The 24,392-nt window shown below is 37.4% G+C and overlaps 1 protein-coding gene across 9 annotated transcripts in view; it reads left to right on the top strand.

The window, feature by feature from the left end:
- The window catches only part of LOC136878968 (zinc finger protein OZF), a 33,100-nt gene extending 10,450 nt beyond the window's left edge, over positions 1-22,650 (top strand). For 6 of the 9 annotated variants that reach the window (XM_068228893.1, XM_068228892.1, XM_068228895.1 and 3 more), the window contains exons 4-6: positions 2,698-2,829; positions 5,792-5,862; positions 13,169-16,530. In XM_068228893.1, the coding sequence (XP_068084994.1) occupies positions 2,698-2,829; positions 5,792-5,862; positions 13,169-14,138 (1,173 nt within the window). In that variant the 3' untranslated portion in view covers positions 14,139-16,530. Of the gene's footprint in view, positions 1-2,697; positions 2,830-5,791; positions 5,863-13,168; positions 16,531-22,096; positions 22,220-22,315 lie in introns of those variants that run through there. The other 3 variants (XR_011018634.1, XM_067152617.2, XM_067152616.2) reach the window with 3 other exon arrangements.
- Positions 22,651-24,392: the final 1,742 nt, after the last annotated feature.

Below are 24,392 nucleotides of genomic sequence, written 5' to 3'. Positions count from 1 at the left end.
TGCTATGGAAGCAATGCCTTAGCATGGCAGGATCTCTAAATTTGGAGTGCACTAGCTTCACACCTTCAAGTACATGATCAGGGTAGTCTGCTTTTAGGTTCGTATTTATCCAGTGTGCTAGATGCAACCGCTTTTTGTAAGGAACACCAACTGCCTTCACCATTGGGGCATTTACCATGGAGCGCCTCTTTGTTGCCTGCAGTAAAATGTACAGGGAAGTCCATAAGTCTTCACTAATTTCTTTCACATCATTTGTAGTATTCATCAGTGCCATTCCAAATTGTGTTATTGTTTGAGTCATCAGTCCATAGACTGGTTTAATGCAGCTTTCCATGTTACCCTCTCCTGTGCTAACCTTTTCATTTCTACATAACTTTACATCATACATCTGCGCTTATCTGCTTGACATGCTCATACCTTGGTCAACCTCTACCGTTCTTACAACCTACTCTTCCCTCAAAAATCAACTGAAGAAGTCCTGGTTGTCTTAAGATGTGTCCAATCATTCCGTCTCTTCTTGTCAAATTTAGTCTAATCGATCTATCTCCTCTCACCAATTCGATTCAGTATCTCTTCATTCGTGATTTGATCTATTCATCCCACCTTCAGCATTTTTCTGTAATACCACATTTCAAAAGCTTCTACTCTCTTTCTTTCTTTCTGAGCTAGTTCTCGTCCATGTTTCACTTCATACAGTGCCACGTTCCAGGTTAAAGTCATAAAAAACATTTTTCTAATTCCTATAACAATGTTCAAAGTGAGCAAATTTCTTTTCTTTACAAAGGCCTTCCTGGTGTGTGCTAGTCTGGATTTTATGTATTCCTTACTTCTGCCATCATTTGTTATTTTACTACTGAAGTACTACAAAAAAGTAAAAGGAAAACAACCCGTGGGAAGGCCACGAAGGAAATGGATAGATTTAGTTAAGAATGATGTACTGCTGAGAGGTCATGATTGGAACAAGTTAGTCGAGGAGGAATGGTACAAGTACAGGTGATGTTAGTTTGCCTTTACCACCTAACATTTCTCCTTTGAAGGGAGTTTCCAACTCACTTCTGGTAATATTACTGAGGCTAGGGTGTGTTAGGAAGTATATTAGTGATGCTTCTGTCGATATAATGCTTTTTGTATCAGTTATTAAAAGGATAAGGCAACACAATTTTACCACCAGGTAAGACACCTGTTGTGCGATGAGCAAATACCTATGAAAACAAAAATGACATTGTACAAGTCCTATTATACACCAATACTTACATACAGTCTTGAAACCACAACACTGTCCCATTGAGATAATTGCAAACTCCAGGCAGCTGAAATGAAATTCCTACGCACTATGATCGAGAAAACCAGGAAAGACAAGATTAGGAATGAGAAAATTAGAGAAGAAGTAGGAATAGATGATTCTTTCCTCAATAAGATTCAGGTATCAAGACTTGAAGTGGTTCGGTCACATGAAGAGGATGCCAGTTAACAGAACTGAAAGGAAGGAATTTGACAGAAAAGTAGAAGGAAGACGACCCGTAGGAAAGCCACGAAGGAAATGGATAGATTTATTTAAGAACGATGTACTGCTGAGAGGTCATGATTGGGACAAGTTGGTGGAGGAGGAATGGTACAAAGACAGGATGAGATGGAGGAGGCTCATATCCACACCCAGGAAACTGAAGATGGTTTAGAATGATGATGATGACTACTAAAGTAACAATATTCGTCTACTTCCTTTAGTTCCTACTAATCGAATATTACCTGTGGCAGATAACTTCGTTTGACTGCACTCCATTTCTTTTGTTTTGGACTTATTTAGTTTCATCTAGCACTTCTTACCTATGACTCTGTCCATACCATTCAGCAATTTCTCCAGATCTCACATAAAATAACAATATCATCAGCAAATCTCAGGGTTTTGATTCCTCTCCTTGGATTGTGATTCCCTTTCCAAATTCCTTTTTTATATCCTTTGCTGCCTGTTCTACATAAACTTTTATTTATAGTATGTGATTTTAGTTTGCCTTTACCGCCTAACATTTCTCCTTTGAAGGGCTTTTCCAACTCATTTCTGGTAATATTGCAGAGGCTAAGGTGTGTGTGTTAGGAAGTATTTTAGTGATGCTTCTGTCAGTATAATGCTTTTTGTATCAGTTGCTAAAAGGTTAAAGGATATTAACTTTTTTTCTAATCTGTTTAATCCTGTTCACTCCAGTTTTTAAATATCTTTAGCCTTGTATGGGCTCACTTCTACTACTGCCTTGTAGCTCATAGAATCTCCACCACCAAGGTGCCGAATATATCCGGAGCTTCTAGTTTTCTTTGATTTCTGTGTGTGGACTCAATAGACCTACTGTCTTAGTTTGTGACTGAATATTCAGCATTATGGGCTTCTATACATGAGGTTCTGGGTCAGATTTCCAGCTGAGTCTTGGGATTTTAATTGCATGTGGTTAAATCCTGTCATTGGAGAGTTGGATGTTTGCTCTATCCCCAATATTCCTGTAGCTCACACACTACTGATTACATTTTCTACACTACACCTGCATACAGGCTCATTTTCAGGACAGATACTGCCCACCCTCCCTCCTTGGTTGTAATAGTTACACTATATTGTAGAACTTATCTTCATATGCTCCAGAATACAGTCCTCTCTTCATTTGATAATACAAAATTCATGAATTCTTGTTTGCCTAATAAATATTTTGTTAGCAGGTCCAGCAGTGTGATGGACTGGTTAATATATGGGTAAAGTCTGAACCAGAGTCAGAAAAGGAGTACCTTGCTGAACCTGATGATGGTTTAGAATCTTCCCCTGAATCATCATGTGAAGATGAGAATGAGGTAGGTTTATGAATGAGTAGAATATAAGACATCAAGTGTTATCTCATCATCATCATCATCATCATCTTGCATAGCTTCCATCCACTGGCTTGTTCCATTTAGAACATAAGCCTCTCCATCTCCTGCTTTCCCACCATCTCTGTGTCACCACATTTGTCCAGTCCTCACCTGCTCCTTCCAGCCATCTGTCCCGTGGTTTCCTGCCTTGCACTGCCATCTTATTCATCTTCCTGGATATCCTCTTCTCTGTTATCTTCACATGTCCGTACCATTTAAACTTTGATTTGTCTATCCTGTCCTGCAATGGTTCTACTTGGGTGATTAACCTGGTCATTTCTTATCCAATTTTTACTCCTGTTCTACTTCTCAAAACTTACATCTCACTAGCCTGGATCCTGCTTTTCTCTCTTCTCTTTATTACCAAAGTTTCTGAAGTCTGTCTCAGTATTGGGATATTGTACATCTGATACATCACTATTTTGGAGGACATGTTCTCTCCACACCAAGCTTCTAACATTTTTTATAAATATTTCTTTTGGTCTCTCCTGCTCACTTACTTTGTTATAAATTCTTTCATTTTCTTGTAAGCTGCCTCTGTACTTGAAGCTTTCTGCCTTCTTTAGTTGTTGCTCAAAAATCATCATTCCATCTTTTATCTATTCTCCTTCCTAGTTGTAAGCACCATGTCACTCTCTTTTATAGTAAATTTCATACCTTGTCCTTGTACTATTTCATCTCATGCATCCAACTGCTCCTGAAATTCTTCCTTCCTATTTCCCCACACCATCAAGTCATCTGCAGGCACCCTTGCTTTTGTCTTTACTTTCCCAATTTCCTCTGCCATTCTCATTATATCATCCAATACTGCAATTAAAATAAATGGCAAGATTGCACTTCCTTGATTCAAACCATTCTTCTGTTCTAGCCAATCTATTTTCTCTCCTCCTACTGTCACACAACTTACGTTCCATGGGTACATCTCCATTACCCTCCATATAGTCTTTTTCCCAGTTTCTTTGTTATTTATGACCTTCTGTATATTGCTTCTGCTTACAGTGTCATCTGCTTTTTCAGTATCCAAGAAGGCCATCAGTAGATCATTTCCATATTATTAATGCTGTCCTTGTTACTGTCTTATGGCAAAAATGGGATCTACTGTGAACCTTCCTGGGCTGAAGCCATACTGTTCTTCTCTTATCTCTCCTCCTACTTCAGTTCAAATCCATCTCTCCAGAATCTTTCCTAAAATCTTTGCATATTGATACGTTAAATTGACTCCCTGATAGTTTTTGCACTTTCTTCTACTTTCTTGACTTCACTTACTTCACATATCTCCTGTGAATCCTTTAGGAGCATACGGCTTTGATGAATTTTCGCCAACAGACTCTGCTCCAGGCCATCTGATGAAGGTCTCCCGAGGTCATCCCTGCCTTGTCTCCTCTAGAACAGACCTCTTCCAGATCTGCCATGGTTGACCTCAATTTCATTGTCCCTGAGGGTTCCATTTCAGGGCTTGCTTCTTGATAGCTCCATCCTGCTTCCTCAACATGTGTCCTATCCACCTCCACTTACATTGCTTGATCCTCTTTCATATAGGTGTTTCCCCAGTAACTTCCCATAGATCTTCATTACTGATCATGTCTGGCCAATGAATGTTTAGGATCCTACACAATTACTGGTTTACGAATGTTTGGAGCATCTTGGTGAGTCCCGTTGTAACTTTCCAGGTCTTCCATGCATAAAGGAGGACAGGCTTGACATTCCTGTCGAGGATCCTCAATTTTATTCATTGAAATATTGTACAGTTTCTTTATAATGGTAGAGCTGCACAAAATGCCACTGGCCTTCATTTTATTATTTTGACCATTTTAGTGTACTTTAAGTCCATATTGACTTTTATGTAATAATCTTAACACTAAAAAAATAGGTGATGTTATGTGTCTGCCTAGTCATTAATAGTATAAAACTATTTAATACATATAATTTAATCTGCCATACATGTTTTGAGAACACCATTACATTCTCTTCATCAGTGACAAAATATTTTGCGGTCTTGATCAAATTACATGCTACAACATAATATAAAATATCTTGCAAATAAAAATACTAAACTGTTATAATTCATCGTCTAATGTCTTATAACATTCCCATGAACAGGATTATAACTTTGAAAACCTGTATTGTAAATTTAAAAATCTTTAAAATTATACAAAAGCATCTTTTCCTTCCTAAAATATTCTGTATATTTATAAAACAAAAAAAATAAGAGACATAAGTGTCAAAGACATGAATTTCTAGTACAGCTCCATTGGTATTCATCTTATGATGAGTAACTTCTTGAAATGTTAAACAACTCGCGAACCAGGTTGTGATTAAACCGTCCAGTATATATGTGACTGTTTGTTTACAAATCAGAAAACAAAAAATACAGCCAACCATGAATCATAAACAGATGTGACCTTGTTTCATAGAACATGCAAGCCAGTTTGTTATACTTAACTCTTTCTGTACACGTGTGACTGCTTGCTTACTTAAGTATTAAGTTTAATGAATGGTTCCTAGTTTAATTCTTCTTCTTCTTCCTGATACGTTTCTGCTTATGCAGGTCGTTCACAGAGCCTCTTCCAATCTTCTCTTTTTTCCCACATTCTATCGTTTATCACTGTCTGCCACTGTAGTCCTCTCTGATTTACATCATCCTCCACCTGATCCCTCCATCTTGTCCGTGGTCTTCCACTTGGTCTTCTTCCAGATTCTGTCCATTCCAGAACTCTTCTTGGTAATCTTTCTTGTCCCATTCTTTTGACGTGGCCAAATAATTTAAGCCTATTTCTCTCCATATTTTCTTTTAGAGGGTTGATCTGTAGGATGTTTCATTTCTTATCTTGTCCCTCCTTGTTTTACCCAAGATCTCTCCCCTAGTTTCAGTACCAACATAAATTATCTTAATTTGATTTTACAGGAAAAGAAAGATGATGTGGACATGGAAGAGTCAAGCTTTAATCCAGCTGTTATGCTACAGGAAGGGCCAGAGTGAGTATTTAGTATGATAGATGTTAGAAATTTGATAAAACAGCAAATGAATTGTTCTTAGAGTAGAATAAAGTAGGAAAAAAAAAGAAAGACCACTTGTTATAAAGTAGATCTTATTTCTAAAAGTAAAGTAACTGATAAAAAGAAAGGCATAATACTTGTCATTATAACCTGCCTATACCAACAATCAATTTCTTACCTTAAATATGTATTACAGTAGAGCATTGGTACACTAATTTTCAGCCGTGTCCACAGTACTGATTCATTTGGATCCTTGAACATAGACCAAAAACGACACAAAACTATTTTTAATTACATACTGTATTAACTTTCTAAAGATCTGAATAGGCCTACATATTGTATTACAAACAAAAGTATGACAGGAAAGTTTCTTTGATCTTAAAAAGAAATCTATTGAGCTCTGTGTTGTGACAGCCATTTCTTCATCTTCATTGATTGGATTGGATTGGTAGAGGGAGAGGTGTAAGAGGTTTGCATTCTTTCACTTTCCTTCGATGGATATCCAGCCATTCCCACTCCATCATACAGCATAGGTAACCAGAGTCGACAGAGCTAAGAGTGAACCATGCCAAAACTTCAAATGCACTCATTAAAATTGAAGGTTTAAGTTTGGATTTTCAACGGTTCAGATTATTGATGCTCTACTGTACCTCCAACTTACGAATGACAGTCTGTGTTCATTCTGTTTTGCTCCGATACAGCAAAACTGGCATGAAAATTGAGTGATACACTGATAAATTTGAGTATGCTCTTCCTTCTTCAAGTTACTGTGGATTGTTATATTGAGAACTTGATTTTTGATTTCTGAATTAATCAAGTGTGGTCGATGAAAGGGTTTGGCCATTTGGTCTTCAGGTGTATTGAATCTATCTATCATATTTTTCTGGACAATCTAGATTCTCCATGTGAAATAGGAAAGATGCGCATCAAGGTAGTTTTATACACTTGCAGAGTGCCTAATCTGTAATGAAACTTGGCCATTTTCTGAGAAAATGGATCTGTTAGTCCTTTCTTTTATCCTTGCTGTCTTATGCTATTCATCATGGGATAATTTATAAAATTATAACAAGGTAACAATCAGTGAGCTCATATCAAAACTTACCTTGAAAGTTGGCTGAAATCATCTACGTCATATAGGAAGCTCACCTTCCAAAAATTAGCTGCAAGTTTTATCTGGAAGTTTTTGAAGTTATGTTGTGTTAGCTAAAGTACCCGTTTTTCTTAAGGATTTATGAGCAGCTAGGATTAAGATGGTTATTGACACAAAATGAAATATATATTATTAACTCACTAAATATAAATCCTAAACCTACACAATATCAGAAAGATAGAAACATGGAATATAAATATAACATGATGATGGTATCAACATCATATGGGATGACTATATAAGCAGTGTGGCAGATCTTGACAAATCACAAATGAACAGCATAGAAGCTTTTATCATCACTCTTCGGCTTAGATTGGGTTGGTCACATCCAGCATGAATGATAGCAGACTGCCTAAATAACTTATCTACAGTGAGATTGGTCGTAGCAAAAGGCCGCAAGTTGCTGCTTTGAAATTGTATAAGGACCAGCTTAAGAATACTGTGAATAGCACCAACATAAATGCTAAAACCTGGGCAACAACTGCACAAAACCGTGTTCTTTGGTGCAGAGCTACTGCAGAAGGTGTCTCATTTTGAGCAGGCACGTTGCAGACAAAAAATTTGAAATACATGAAAAGCAGAAACTACATCAAATCCAACTGCATCCTCCACCCACCTTCAGATGTGACCTGTGTGGCCACATGTTTCATGCGTAGATTGGCTTGGCTAGTCATCAGCGACATCTCGACAGAACCAACAGATTTTAAGAAAAATTGCAGGAGAAAAACGTATTCTCAGAAACGAGTAATGACCAACGATGATGGTGATCATCCAAATGGCTCTGTAAATAAACTATATCCCACAGCAGTTCTCAAATATGAATAAACATGCTTAGCACTCTCAACAATATAACTGCAGCATCCAAACCCTTTCTGTAGAACAGCGAGCTCATTCATCAGCTGGTCTGTTAATAAATGAACAATGACTTTACATGAATGATGATGACACGTGACTCCTACTTTAATGAGCCGTCTATTCTTTAGTGAAGATGACCACAGTCAGAAACACAAGAAAGATGAATTTTCTTGAAAACTGTTAAAATTTACTCAGAAATTGAATATGACATTTCTTGTAGAAAATTTAATTTAAAGGCCATGTGGTACATTTAATCTTTTGATAGCGATGGTGGTTTACCCATTAGTTTAGTTGGTGTAGGGCAGAAATAGACAAAATTTGGGACATACCCCTGTAAAATCTCCCACCAGTTTGGAACAGTGAAATATATCAGAATCAAAAGTGAGCCGTATTTGATTTGTGATTTCAGGCTTTACCCATACCAAATTTCAGCTCAATTGGCCCAGTAGTTTTTGAACCTCTCCAGAACAAACAAATAAACGCTGTCTCATTTTATTAACAATATAGATGAAAGCTGTGAGTTGGCAGCAGTTGGACATGCCTGAACAGTTCCAAATGCTTGAATGGGTGGTGGAGAGTGTACTGGACTGCACGTGAATTTTATCTATACAATAGTATTTGTCTAAAATAAAGCAGAAGCACAAGTGTCTCATATCGATAGTAATGGTCTTCAGACGAGACATCATACAAACGAATTGTATACTACAAGGTAACCCTCTGTGCCCCATGATGTTTTAACACATTGCTGACCGGATGCTTGAGCTTGTCACATACCCTGTGGACCGGACATCTTTCTACTAAGCATACTAGGGTGCACTTTATTATAAAAATATATACGTAAATATTAAACCAGTCAAGATTTTATCTTTAAAGTTGGTATGAGTACTCAACCAATGCCCCTAGTAGTACTTCAACATATCTAAGCTAAGCAAGCAAATGCATGTTAATTCAACAAAACATCATTAATATTTACATCGTTGTCGTCGTCAGAGTCACTTGAATAAATAAGCACACTAGGTAAATTACGGCGTGTCGAGGCTTGAATATCACTTCCACTATCACTCTCACATTCAGTTTCCACTAATTCATTATCACTATATCCATTTGAACGATCATTGGCATATAATTCTTATAGTCGTTAGCTAACACCGTATTCCGCGGGCGCTCCATCTTGTCATTGACTGAACCCGCAGAAAGAAAGTCGACGTTTCAAAACTAAATCAAAGATTAAAAGAGGCCGTGAATAAAAGAAAAGTGGCAGATATACATCTATGATTTATTCTACTCAATGTGCAAGTTCGAAATAGTTCAATATATGGTCAAGAGATGTCACAGGAAGACCGAAAACAATGTCGTGAACAAAACCGAGATTTCTCGGGGCCCGTCACCTACCGCTGGCGGGCGTGCTACGAGATTTCTCGGGGCCCGTCACCCATGTGTTAATATGATCACTCATGATGTATTACAAAAGGTCGAAACTGGAGATGTGAATATGTACTTATATGCAGATGATGTGATTATATTGAGCAACAGCAAGAACTCATTACAGGAAGCACTTAATAGACTAGTGTAATGGTCTCAAAGGAATGACATACATATAAGCCAGAGTAAGACGAAGGTCATGAAGTTCTGGAAAGGAGGGAAACTATCATCAAAGCATACATTTACCTGCAGAAACCAAACCATTGAAATAGTCAATCTTTCAAATATTTAGGGGTAACTCTGTAAGTCTCTGGATTCACTTTCACAAGGCAACTAAAGCATGTAGATTCGTTGCCTAGATGGTGTACTCTATTACTGTGACGATGATGATATTTGTTGTTTAAAGGGGTTAAAATCTAGTCATCAGCTACTCTGTTACTGTAGCACAATTACCTGGCTAGGCATTGATTTTAAATTTAATGCATGCTACTCATATTTAACATACAGGAATTTGCCTCAAACACCAAATTATCCTTATATTTATTTACTCAAAATATATCTTTCTCTGAGTTGGAGGCATCATGAAAATAGTGACAGTAGTTGTCGGTGCATGTAAGTATTAATAATGTATTTTTCAAAGCATTGTTTGGAACATTTTACACTAAATCAGGTAGAAAAAATTAAAAATGAACTTGAGTCTTTTGAATATTTTAAAATGCATGTAGAGAAGTTTCAAAATCAAGAGTATGTCAACACTATTTTCCTTACTGTAATAATGCCTGTGGAAAATGCCATTAAAATCATCTTATAATATTATTTTTTATAACTCTGAGGCCCATATTTCACTTGTCTTTAGGGATAAGAATTAAATAAGATTCTGTTTTCACAGATATAATATAGCATTTTTAATTAAGGATATAGCATTTTTAATTAACTTATGTGTAAATAATATGGGCTGTTTGCTCTATTATCGAGGTAGTCATATAATTTAATTTTTATTCCAAAATGGAATAAAGAATATCTGAGGACATCAGTGGTTTTAGTTTTGGGAGCTAAATAAATCTATGTTGTCAGATTTATGGGACCACGACTGATGTGTGAATATAGATAATAATAATAATAATAATAATAATAGTAAAGAATTGTGGTTAGGAAAAATTACTCTAGCTGTTTATCCTTTAGAAAAGTGTTGGTTTCTCTCAGAAGCAACAGTGGCAAAAAAAGAATGTCCAAACACCAAAAAGGGGTTGTGCCACATTAATGAACATTGGTAGCCATGTTTATACATCTGACAGATGATGATTTAAATTTCCTACAAATCGTGTCAGCGTAGCGCTCGTAGCAGCCTCGTGACATTGCACATCAGGTTTGCTTTAAACACAGACTGTACTGTGTGAGAGTGGTAGTTACCTGTGAGATTGGTTGGAGTTACTGTGAGTGGGTCAAGAATGCCTTTACGACAACAAAGAGGCCAGTATCAACACCTCACTTCGGTTGAACGAGGTGGTATAATAGGCAATGTGAAGCTGAATTTTCCTTCCATGCTATTGCAGAATGACTTGGCAGATGTGTCTCCACTGTGTATGTTTGCTGGCAGCAATGGTCATGAGAAGGTACGATCGCAAGAGTGTGTGGGTCAAGAATGCCTTTACGACAACAAAGAGGCCAGTATCAACACCTCACTTCGGTTGAACAAGGTGGTATAATAGGCAATGTGAAGGTGAATTTTCCTTCCATGCTATTGCAGAATGACTTGGCATATGTGTCTCCACTGTGTATGTTTGCTGGCAGCAATGGTCATGAAAAGGTACGATCGCAAGAAGACTGGACTCCAAATGTCCCCGTGACTCCACCGAGAAGGAGGCCTGACATATTCGGCGTATGGCTATGGTGCAGCAGACTGTCTCTTTTGCAGCTATTTGAGGGGCAGTTGCACCACAGTGATGCAGTGAACAGATCAAAACCAGTTACTTGAAAGACAGGTTCGAGCCGGATGCCCTGCGGCATGCATTCCACTTACCCCAAACCACCGCCATCTGCGACTTCAGTGGTGTCACGTGAGTGTCATTGGAGAATGGAGTGGAGGTCTGTTGTGTTTTCTGATAAAAGCCCATTCTGCCTTGGTGCCAGTGATGGCGTGTGTTGATTAGGAGGCCTGGTGAGCTCCTGCATTCCACGTGTCTGTGGTGTCAACGCACTGGACCTACACTGGAAGTTCTGGTCAGGGGAGTAATTTCCTATGACAGTAGGAGTTCTCTTGTGGTCATCCCACGCACCCTGACTGCAGATGTGTACATCCATCTGGTGATTTGATCTATTGTGCTGCCATTCATGAACAGCATTCCTGGGGGTGTTTTCCCAACAGGATAATACACACCCCCATGCCGCTGTTGTAACCCAACGCGCTCTACAGAGTGTCGACATGTTGCCTTAGCCTGCTCAATCCCTCGATCTGTCCTCACTCATGCACGTATGGGACATCATTTGACGACAACTCCAGCGTTATCCACAAGCAGCATTAACCGTTCCTGTATTGACCCACCAAGTGCAACAGGCATATAACTCCATCCTTCAAGCTGACATCCAGTACCTGTACGACAAAATGCATGAACGTTTGCATGCCTGCGTTCAACAGTAAGGTGATTACATTGCTTGTCAATGGATCAACATGACAGATTTGTGGTGGCTTTTCTCATTCAGATATTAACCCACAGTCTTGTACCTTTAATCAATTAAACATGTTTCCTTGACAAATATATTGCCAAAATTTCTGTATTCTACATTCGTTATTTCATGTAATGTGGATATTGTTTCTGCACGTGTATATTAAGTGAACGGCAAGATTCAGTGCCTTCAAGAAGCACAAAGCTATTGAGCAAGCAGGTAGCTACTCTATGCATATACAGCTGAAGTTTACAGCTTAATGCTGTGTAGGGGTGCATAAAGTTCAGGTGTGTGAAGAGTTCAAAATCTGAACAAATAAATTCATTTCCATTCAAATGCAGGAAAACCCGTGTATTTTCTAAACGCAGTCTGTCTTGCTTTGAAGATGAAACCATAGTGACCTTAAAAAAAATTTCTTAATATAGGAAAGTCAGTCAGACTTAATAAACGTGTTGGCTGCCTCTGTAGCACAATATATAGTGTTATTAGCTGCTGTTCTTGGGGCCCAGTTTTGATTCCTGTAACTGCCAGAAAATTACGGATGGCAGGAGGGCTGGTATGCTGTTAAAATGGTGCATGCAGCTTACCTATTGGGTGTGTGCTTGAAAAGAGCTGCATTGTCTCAGGAAAAGGATACATATAGAATATATTTCCAGAACATTTTAATAAATTACATAGTTCATAAGGTTCTAATAATATAAGGGTTGACTGGTTGAAATCCTTGGTTGGAATATCGCACTATGATGTGACAACTGGAGCAGATCTGGAGTGAATAATGTTCATGCTTCAAAAACACACCATCTTTACCACTGTAAAGAAACAAAGGCCCTTTTGTTAGTTTGTTTGTAATATTTCTTAAAAACTGTAAAGAAATGAATATCATATTTCTGTTAATTCATAATACTCCATTGGATCTATTACCTGTCCCTGAAGTTCCTTGTACAACAATGAAAGAATATTTGGAAAAGTATACTTTTATTCCACATTATGTAATGAAGGCTGTTGAAAATAGGAAGATAGTACTGGAGAGAAATGAGTATCTCCAGCCATTTTAGTTTTCTAAAATATTACTTCACAAAGAAATACTTATTTTAATTTATTTTTCTTGATTTCATATGGAATTTCTCATATGAGACTGTGACTTTGTATTTGGTCTTCCCAATGTCTTGCAGAACTTGTACATTTGTATTTCAGTATTGAAGAAGGTGGAGAGCTGAATTGTTCTGTATATGGTGACCTGAATGCAGAGGAAGATGGAAGTATGGAGAAGCTATATAGGAATGAGGACACATTGGACAATAACACAGAAACCCTAATCTCTGATGGAGCTGCTCCTTCCAACAGTGTGAAGAAAGATATCAAGTTCAGGTGCCACATCTGTAATAAAGGGTTTACCCAACGAGGAAATTACAATCAGCACATGACATCGCATAACCGACGTTTTGAGTGTGACGACTGTGGGTCAGAATTCACCAAGAGAGGTCAGCTCGAGAGGCATATGTTAACTCATACTAACGAACGTAGGTTCGAATGTCAAATGTGTCCAGCCAAATTTGCATACAAATGCAATTTGGACAGGCATATCTTATTGCACACTGGTGAAAGGAGGCATGTATGTAGTCTATGCAATAAGACATTCTCACAAAGCTGGAATTTGAAGGAACATCTCCTCGTTCATTCTGGACTTAAAAGATTTACGTGTAATGTATGTCTCAGGAAGTTTGGTAAGAAAAGCAGTTTAATGAATCACATGATGACTCATACAGGGGTGAAAAAGTACCAATGCGATCTTTGCCCAAAGCAGTTTGCACAGAGATGTCATTTTAAACAGCATTACTTATGTCACTTTGAGAGGGTTGAGGGCGACAAATTGGTTCCTAGAAAGATGCCAGAAAAGAAGTTTAAATGTAACGTGTGTTTTGCTGCCTTCACTCAGAACAGAAACCTCAAGCGTCATTTAATGTCGCATGCAGCAATGAAAAATACAGAATGTGAGGTTTGCACAAAACAATATCTTACTAAAAGCAATCTGCAGAGGCATCTTCATTGCCATGCCACCACACAAATTAAACCTGAGCCAACAGAACTATGTATAGTAGGTGTAGAAAATCCCCAGATCAAATCAGAGTCCTCAGAGACATGTATTTTAGGAGTAGATTCTTAGTAAATGTATTCATTTGTATATTTATGAGATATAACTAGTATGTACCTAAATATGTGAAGTCCCCCATTAGTAATTTTATCATTTCATATGGTGGACAGTGAAAGTTCTCTCTATGGTAATAAAGAGTTCAGATCTTCTGATAACTTGTAAATCAAATACGAGTTGAACTCCTTTACCTCATATGACAAGGCACTCCTGCCACATCTTCCATGGCCTTCATTTGAGATGACTGTTCCCACCGTATGAACATAGGCTGTTTCACATTGTTTTCTAAAATATTACTTCACAAAGAAATACTTATTTTAATTTATTTTTCTTGATTTCATATGGAATTTCTCATATGAGACTGTGAATTTGTATTTGGTCTTCCCAATGTCTTGCAGAACTTGTACATTTGTATTTCAGTATTGTAGAAGGTGGAGAGCTGAATTGTTCTTTATATGGTGACCTGAATACAGAGGAAGATGAAAGTATGGAGAAGCTATATAGTAATTGTTGCTTCTAGTTAGGCTACTCCTACAATTACCTCCAATTTTTAAGTTTCTGTGGATAGTTAAGGAAGGTGGTTGTCCTTGCTTTGTTATTCCATGTGTGTTGTAAGTCTTGGAATTATCTGCAATATTCCCATAGCCTTTGTATTATTGTGGCTTGGGATAGTGAATATGATCACATTTAGGGTCTGCTTGAAAGAGTTTTTGAATGTGAATTAAAAGTTAGTGATAATTAAAGGGTGCACTTCCAAAAGTGACAGTGAGATTATGGTTGATTTAGCACAGTCACAGCGAAAGTATGGTGACTGAATATGGGTGCCAATGGATGAAAATTGAATTGTTTCATTCCATTGTTAAATAGTATTTTTGAGATTCCTTGGAATAAGTATTAGAATTGTCCATCAAAACTTTCATTATTTTTAGAGCATTAATTGGATGCAAAACAAATGATTATGATAGGAAAGTTGTAGTACCCCAGTATAAAAAGGAAACATGTAGATAATGTTAGGTAGTGCAGATGAAATAAGGGCTTATTTTGCTTTCTGCATTCTAATGTTTTAGGCTGAAAAGCCCAATATTCAGTTATTCTATAACACATCCTGGATACAGAAGACAATTCAGTTGTTCATTCCAACATTTTAAATTAGATATATCTCACCAATGTCTCATTCTAAAGCTTCCCTTACTGGTCAGTACAAATCCTCTGTGTGTTAAATTTAAGAGAAAAACAGCATAACGATATTCTTACTATGTGATGATCTGTGATAAATTTTATTTTGAAGTGCACTGTTCAACTGTGCTGAGCTTTAAACTTGCAGGTAAAGAGGTTGAAATCTGCTTTCTGAGCAAACTCTGTGACTTTCTTACAGGGTGTGTACTGATATTAGAGATGCTGGAAGTACTGGAATTTATTATACGTACTGGAAATATACTGGAATTTTGAACCATATAATGGAAAAATTATAAAATATACTGGAACAAATATTATGAAGGTAGTCCCAAAACTAAGGTCTCCTACCTTTTTTATAAATACAGAACTTTCTTTGTGTAGCTGTTGGTCACAATATTGTGAAGAGTGTTTCCTGCACTCGCATATAAAGATGCGCACGCCACGCTGAGGCACTCAGTCTTGGCAGCCGTTGAGAATGGAGCTCCATTGGATGTTACCGCCAAGTGCAAAATGCGCTACAGTTATTTGGTTTTTCAACACAAAAGGTACTGAACCGATTGAAATCCGTCACCAATTGATGGAAGTGTAGGGTGAGACATGCATGGATGTCAAAAATACTTGTAAGTGATGTAGAATTCGCAGCGTTTCAGTTTGCTAACTGAATTTATGACGAACGAACAAAGGAGCAGGAGACCGTCAATTTCCGTAGACAGTTGTGAAGGTTGAGCGAATCGTGCGCGAAGAGTAGCGTATCACCCTGGATGATCTTTGCACTTTGATTCCTGAGGTTTACCGGAGCCCCGCTCACAACTCCCTGAACAGCATGGGGGTGAGCTGGTATGACATGGGCATACAAAAACTGTCACAACGTCTACAAAAATGCATCAACCAAAATGGTGATTATGTAGAAAAGTAGCTAAATGTTCAAGCTGTAAAATGATGTAAACCATTGTATAAATAAACAGGTCTTTGTATTTATAAGCCAATAGGAGGTCTTATTTTTGGGATTACCTTCGTATCATATTTTAGAGCCTACCCTGGATATTTGCACTCCAAAAGTCTAGGTAATAAGAATAACTGTTTAGGTTGGCATTATAACTTAAAGTGATTTTATTGAAAAGTGATACTTATGTAGTACAGTAGTAACCGTACAGTTACTAGAATAATAAATTGTAATTCTCTCTAATAACCCGGCATAGGGACTTGACGCCTTCATCGCCCAGCATCTCTCTTGGTGTTGTAGACAGTCACTAACTTCCCCTTCTTTACTAATACAGTTTTCAGCTTCCGTTCTGTTTTTCTTCTTCTTTCTTTTTGCAATACTTAAAGTATAACAATGGATGCATTACGTTATATGCTATACTTCAAGTAGCCTATATTATGCATATAATTCATCCAGTGTTATTTCTTTACTTACATTGGTATTACAAGGAGTATAATAAAAGGAAAGACTTCTTTCTAAGATGACTGGTTGGACAGAACAATAAATTCAGATTGGAATTGGCTTCAGAGAGTGGAAAGTGATATATAACTGTAAAGGGTATTGCTCTTTGTGTAGGATTAGTTTCGATATTAGCCACATGGGGATGTCTTCAGTTCGATCTCATCCCTAAGGCAAAAGGCACATTGAAAAAAGTAAATGCTTCAAGTTCCAGCAAAAAACTGTTTCACATGATACCTATCAAGGAAGCAACTACAGACTCCATTCCTGTGAATGCTGCTCCATCAACTACAAACTCTGTTCCAATGAAAGTTGAACTTTGTGAAGTGCTAACTTCAATTGTTAATGATAAGCATACTTACGTTGTGCCTAGAAGCACTTTTAACAATTTTATCATCAAGTATGAAGTTATTACTTCAGAAATATTGTGGGCTATTACTCAAGTTTTGGCCCATTCTTCCACTGGAAGTTTTGGCATTTGTAGTGATCATTTTAAAAACATGTTTCTTGGTAGCAAAATTGTGAAGAAGTTCAAGTTGCACAAGGATAAACTTGGATACCTAGTTACATATGAACTCGGTCCATACTTCCAATAAGAATTGACAAACTTGGTTAAAGAGTGTCCTTGCTTTTGTATTTGTTTTGATGGAAGTATGAATTCTGTTGCTCAGAAAAGTCAAATGGATATAGCTGTTAGATTTTTAGGTCATGCTATTGCTGAGGACCCTCCGATATCATTTTTGCAAAACTTGAAAGACACTGGTTTTGATGCGAAAAAGATGCTGCAAGTATCAATGTAAACCTGAAGTTTTTGAAAGATTTAAAGAAGTACTTCAGTGATTCACCTTTAGATCTGAAGCTATTGGATTTTGGTACCTGCTCACTGCATACTTTTCATGGTGCATATAAAACAGCACACAACAACTCTGAATGGAACATTCACCGATTTCTGTGCTCTCTGTATTACTTTGCTGAGGACTTTCCAAGTAGACGTGCAAATTACAAATGCATAACAGGATCACATCTCTTTCCTCTGATGTTCTGCTTTATCAGATGGGTTGAAAACTCAAAAGTTATTGAAAGAGCTGTAGAAATGCTGCCACTTGTTAAGAAGTATGTTGATGCTTTTGAGGATCAACCTTCTGCATCAGAAAACTTTGGAATTATAAAAAGTTTTGCAAGAAATGATCTGCTCCCTGCACAGTTGGGGTTCATGCATTGTTTCGCTTGAACTAGAACAGTATCTCTCCAAGTATCTGAGTATATAATTCTTGCTAATTCTTCCTAAAGAAGTTTAAAAAAAATTCATAGCATTACGTACTGGAATGTAGCTGATAGTTACACTGAATATTCTGGAAATATACTGGAATTTTGAAAATGGATCTCAGTGGACACCCTGTTCTAAATATGACACACATGGGGTAAACAAATACTTATTACTAATGTGTGTCATTGTCAATCAATTCTGTATTGGTGTAGTATTCTCAGGGTGAGATTAAATGGCAGTGCTAGATCTCAGTATACTGAAGTCATTTTCTGACCAAATAGGATACTTTGTCACTACTCTGTTTATTGTTTGAAGTATGAGTAAGTACCCTTCATTTGATCATGTGTACTATTTTTTTGGTTGGGGCTTCATTCAGACTGCAACATTTTCAAAATTATATTGACTTTTGAAACATATTGGTGATTAGCATTACCTTAAGAAAAACTAACGTGAATAGAATTAGAAATGATAATAGGTTGAGGCATCGTTATAGATGAAACATTGTTATTAAATGCATCTACTTCTATGAGGTAGGAAGTAGAATTCTAAAGTTTGGGAACTTGCCATTTAGTTCCATACTGCGAATATTTTAGGACACTGATGCACAACCTCTTCAGAGTAATCAATGCCCTTCAGGGAGTAAACTTTTGGGTAACAATAAAATTTCTGAAAATGATGTTGTACAACTTCCTAAAATACCTCATACATTGCTACTGTGACCTCATTTCTGATATAATGTGATGTCCTGTACAAGGAGCTTTGTTGGGTCAATAGGCAGGATATTAAAGCACAGAATATCTATGTTTCCCATAAAACTCCTAGACCAGTAGCATTGAATGAGTTATGAAAAAGGTACCCTTGTGCAGTTACAAAGGATAGATTTGCATAAGTAGTATATAAAGGTATAGTTTCTTGTTTACTGTTTTATCATTAGGAATGAATTTACTGCGTCAAAAGTCCTCTTGCATGACTTTTCCTCTGCTGTGATCATGCTGAAGATGGTGATTTCTATATTAAAGAAAAAACATTGAATGTCATATGAATTGGAGCAAGTTCCATCACCTATGATGATCCAATAAAAAAGAAGTCAATATCTATTACTTCATGGCACAAACAAAACAGAAAATAGAGGAATGTATATGTGCACACTACTATTCATGGGCAAATCCATCCTGATTGTGGAAGGGAAGGATATTGGATAAATTTCGGATTCTTGGTTTACTGGGTATGTATGTCCCCCATTTTTCATTTAGAAGGCAGTTGCTCCTAGTAAAGTTTGCTGTTACAAAACACATATGGCTTGAAGGATGCAATATTAAGTTTCTTCTTCTTTTCTTCCTAATTAGCGTCGACCTCTAAGATCTTTTGCTACCATGTTTTTCCTTCATTCCCACCTAGATATACCTTCACAAAGCTGCAGGTTGTTCTTATTGGGTCTTGGATTTGTTTCTCTTCACCTGGTAGTCCTAGAGTGGAGAGTCTGATTCTACCCAGCTCCTCACATTCGAAAAGTATGTGTTTAGCTGATTCCTCTGCTTCATTGCATTTCCTACATATGTTGTCTCCAACATTCTGTTTAGAGTGTTTTTTCAGATGGCAGTGTCCTGTCAACAGTCCTACTACCCAATTTATATTTTCTCTGCTGAGTTTCTGCAGTTCTTTAGTATGCTTCTTGTTTGGTCCTTTTATCAGTTCCTTTGTAAGTCTGCATCCTGGAGTATTTTTCCAGTTTTTTTATTTGTTTCTTTTGTACCCATTTTCCTATGTCGTGTCGGGCTTGTCCATAGGAAATCCTGCATACAGGTTCTGGGCCTACAACATATCTTTCTGCCCCTTTCTTGGCCAGTTTATCTGCCTTTTCATTTCCTTCTTTACCTGCATGCCCTGGTACCCATATTATTTTGACAATGTTGTACTTTGAGAGGTTCAGAAGAAGTGAGTGGCAATACTAAACAATTCTGGATATTATCCGGACTACCTCTAGTGCCTTAATGGCTGCTTGGCTGTCCATAAAAATGAAAATGTTCTTATTCCTATAGTTCATTTTCAGATTTTCTTCAAGACATGTTGTGATAGCTATCATTTCAGCTTGAAAGACTGTAGTGTGTCTGCCCAGGCTCATCTGGATTGATCTCTCAGGTCCTCCCCCATTGATCCCTCCTCCTGTGCCATCCACAGTCTTCGAGCCATCAGTCCACCACATTTTCAAAGTTGTACTTTGGTATCATATGATCAGAAGGCATGTGTAGAACTTCCTCTGTTATTACTCTGTTAATTTTACAGTGTCCTAGACTGGGTCTTTGTGCATTCCAGCACTCTGATTGTGCCAATCTATATGAACTCATTCTAGCCTGTCCTGTTATGAAATTGCATAGTGATGGGAGATCTAGTAAAGTATTCAAGGCTTCTGTTGGCGTAGTTCTCATAGCCCCAGTTATGGCTATGCATACCATTCTCTGTAGGCTATCCAATCTACTTCTGACTTTTCCTTGACTTACTTTCTGCCACCAGATGATTGCAGCATAGGCCATCAATGGCCTAATGATCATTGTGTATATCCACATTACCATTGATGGTCTTAGGCCACATGTCTTTCCATCGGCTCTTTTACATGCATACAGCAAGTTCTTGGCTCTGGTTATGTTCCTTTCTATATGTGGATTCCAGCTTAGTGTCTGTTCTTCCATATATATATCTCGCCCAAAGAGCTTCAGTGATCTCTTTCCCTCTAATTTTCTCCTTCTTGATCTTTGCATGAGGTCCTAGATAACACTCATCAATCACCTTACCTCATACCACAATCACTAGGTCATATGCGTATCCTTGTGTATAGAAACCCTATTCGTTGAGCACAGCTATGATTTTGTTCACCACAAGGTACCACAGTAGAGGCGAGAGAACTCCTCCCTGAGCACAGCCTCGGATGGCCCTAACCAACAGCATTTCTTTAAACAGGGTTTTTTTTTTTTCTTCCTTCCGTCTAACATGGATTTAATCCATTTGACGACGGTTTTACTCACCTTGCTCTTTTCCAGTGCTTTGATCATAGAGTCATAGGTCGTATTGCTGAAGGCTCCTTCTATATCTAGAAATGCCACCAGTGCAATTTCTTTACATTCTAGGCTTTCCTCTAGTTTACAAACCAACTGGTGGAGTGCTACTTCAGTGGATCTGCCAGGTCTATATGCAAACTGATTTTCATGTAACGTTGAGTTCAGTTGCACCATTCTTCTGATATATTTATCCAGAATTTTCTCCATTGCTTTCAGCAACATAATGGTCTCTGTGTTTTGGCTTGCGCATAGTTTGCCCTTCCAGGTTTAGGTATGAATACTGCGTTAGCTTCTGACCATGTTTTTGGCACGTACGCTAAAGCTAGACTAGCTCTGAAAAGGTCCGTCAGGGCATTGAGGAGTACCTCCTGTCCTTCCTGTAGGAATATCAGAAGTATCAATATTAAGTTTAATTAAGTACATGCAAATTACAAAGTTTCCAATGCAAAATGATAATCTCTCTAATGAAGAATTAATTTGGAAAATATCATGTTTAAGAAATAAATTAAAATTTTATAGATTTGTGGATGATTTTGTCTGGATTGACAGAAGAAAACTTGAGATCCTTGCTAAGCAGTAGACACTGCAATATGTTAAGCAGAATTGATAGTTACTATAAAAATGGTGTTCATTGAACTTGTATGAATTAACTACCAAAGTAGAAGTGAGGTTGTGATTCTAAATGGAGAAGCAATAACAGAAGTATATAATTAATGATTTTGCTAAGAGGAAACGCAGTGTGAAGACCATGGTGTTAACATGTTCCTCATGGTTCGGGTCACCATGTGTCCTGGAGCATGTTACTCTTATCCATCGGTGCAAACTTCTCAAAACTGCAGAGTAAGTAACTAGGTCCTAGTTACAAATTTCCAGTAACTAATGGAACATAGTATTGCTATTGAAGTAAAGGATCAAGGCATAGTGCTACTTTCCATCAGCCCACCAGTGACCCGAAGGAGCTTTTTTGCATCTTGTATTCATATTGCTTCGGGGCTCCAAGTGTTCGGATTGTGGTCTAACCTATATTTTTACGCAGGAGTCACTTAGTGCGGTTATGGTGAATGAAGACTACAATGTTGCTGCCTTAATACAAGAAGTACCACCCTTCTGACATCTTGTGTAACCTATTCCTTTCTGCATTGCTCTCAAGTAAGCAAGTGTAAGTTTTCAGATTTTTACTTACTGGAGTAGTTATTGACATGTTTATTATTTTCCGTAATAATATTTACAAACACGTTCATGTCCTTTGTTTTAGGCATGGAACCTTCACATTCTGACACACCAGTGGCACTGAAAAGAAAGACGTTTAGGACGGCACTAGATCCCGGAAAAATTGCTAATTCTTGGAACAAAGTGATGATGGTGATTTTCCTTCAGTATCTGATGATGACCCTACGTATAACCTCCAGGATAGTGACTCATCTCCTGACACAGACAGTGGCTGAAGCATGTGGATCAGCTATTTACGGGGACAAAACTCTAAGTGATAACTAGTGAAAGGATTTTAAGGTGCAACACCTTTTTTTAAAATAGAGCTATTTTCACACAGACAAGTCAATATATGTATGTGGGGACATTAAATGCACCGAAATAAACACAATTTGTTGCACCTTTTGTAAGGTTACTATATTTTGCTACATTTTTCCTTCTCTTTCATGTTTCAGCACCTTTTCATCCCATATTTACCTGAGTTTTTAAAGATTAGACATTTTTTTCCTTTCTTGAACATATTTTTAAAATTTCCTTTGATTAGAATTCAGCACTAGCTAATAATTAAGTATTAAAGTATAATTTATGAAAACCACCAGTAATTCATATCCCAGCAACAATGGCGAACCTCAGCAAGAATGACCAATCTGCTGTTGTGAAATCAAATTAAAATTTAAACAATGATGTTGCAACAGTTTAAACTAAGTTCAGTTAGAACTGGCATGAATTTAATGGTTCCACCTACCTACTGTGTACTCTCTTGTTGGCCATGTTAGTGTTTTACCAGTTGAGACCAGAGCATATTTTTCACAACACAAAATCATGTCAAAGGTTAAGAAGGAGGAAAAGTGGAAAAATTAACATCAGATCCTGATTCAGGATGCAAAAGTCATCCTAAAAAGCAATACAGGATGGCGGCAATGAAACCATCGCAGGACAGTGTTATTAAAACCCAGTAAATGTGGTAAATAAAGTTCATATAAATGGTTTAAACCTTAATAAAATGATTTCATCAACACCTTTTTTTGCACCTTTTTCTATGTATTTTTCTGACTATATCGTCCACCTTAGAATCCTTTCCCTACCTAGTAACTTTCCGAGTCAGATTGTTGGTGATGACGATGTGCCAAGGTGGGATCCAGTAGGGGGGCATGACATTGGCATACCCTTTTTTTGTGATGACACGCAAGTAAACATTGCATACTTGCCAACCCTTCAGATTTACCTTGAAACTTTCTGTTTTCTAACTCTTCTTCCCATTTTCTGATTTATTTTTACTTCCAGTACGGTCCTCCTGTACAGTCAGTATTCTTTCCTAGGATAAATTCTTACATGCTTGTGTAGTTTATGCAACCTCATTTGCAAGCTTATTTATTTGAAGCTTTATGTGGCAAGTGTATCGTCCATTGTCTTTGTGTATAGTGTTTCTCACTCACTACAGCAGCATGTGTGCTTTACAGCTGGGAATTCGGGACGGCAATCATCCTATAAGCGAGAGGCTAGCGACTCCATTAATCGGGACTAAAGAATGAGTTTTTTTGTGTGTGTGGTTTGCAATCTGTTAACATTGTTTCTGTGCGTGCTTTCATTGGAGTTGTAGGCAATGTAGTTTTTCTTGCAGTATGCAGTCGTATGTTAATGATGTATGAGACATATTGATCTGTTTTTTATGTAGTAGTTTTGTCTATTTCAGTGCATTTGTGTTCATTCTTACTTCTTAATTTTAATGAATTGAATGTATTTCAGAGTTGCGTCATTGACAGTTTCTGTTAGTTTCTCTTCACATTATGGGCACAGAACATAAACATTATCTCCAAGTGTTCAGAGAAACCTATAAAATTGAATTTCTGTTCATTTTACAGTCTAATAAAGGAAACTATTACGCATTTTGTTCCATGTGTTGGTGTGATATACATTCATATATATATGTCATAAATGAGAATGATTAGGTACATTTTCTTGTAAATGTTTTTATGTTTACTTGGTTTAAGGTTTTAAATTTAATGGTCAGTTCACATTGTAACTGTAGATATGCCTTTTATCTTGTCCTTTTTCACCGAGATCGTGGTGTAATATTCATGATGAAATCCAAGAATTAAGAAATCTTCCTATTTTTATTTCTA

This window comes from Anabrus simplex, chromosome 8 (assembly GCF_040414725.1).
Source record: "Anabrus simplex isolate iqAnaSimp1 chromosome 8, ASM4041472v1, whole genome shotgun sequence".
NCBI lineage: Eukaryota > Metazoa > Arthropoda > Insecta > Orthoptera > Tettigoniidae > Anabrus > Anabrus simplex.
This window is presented reverse-complemented; position numbering and strand designations above follow the sequence as displayed.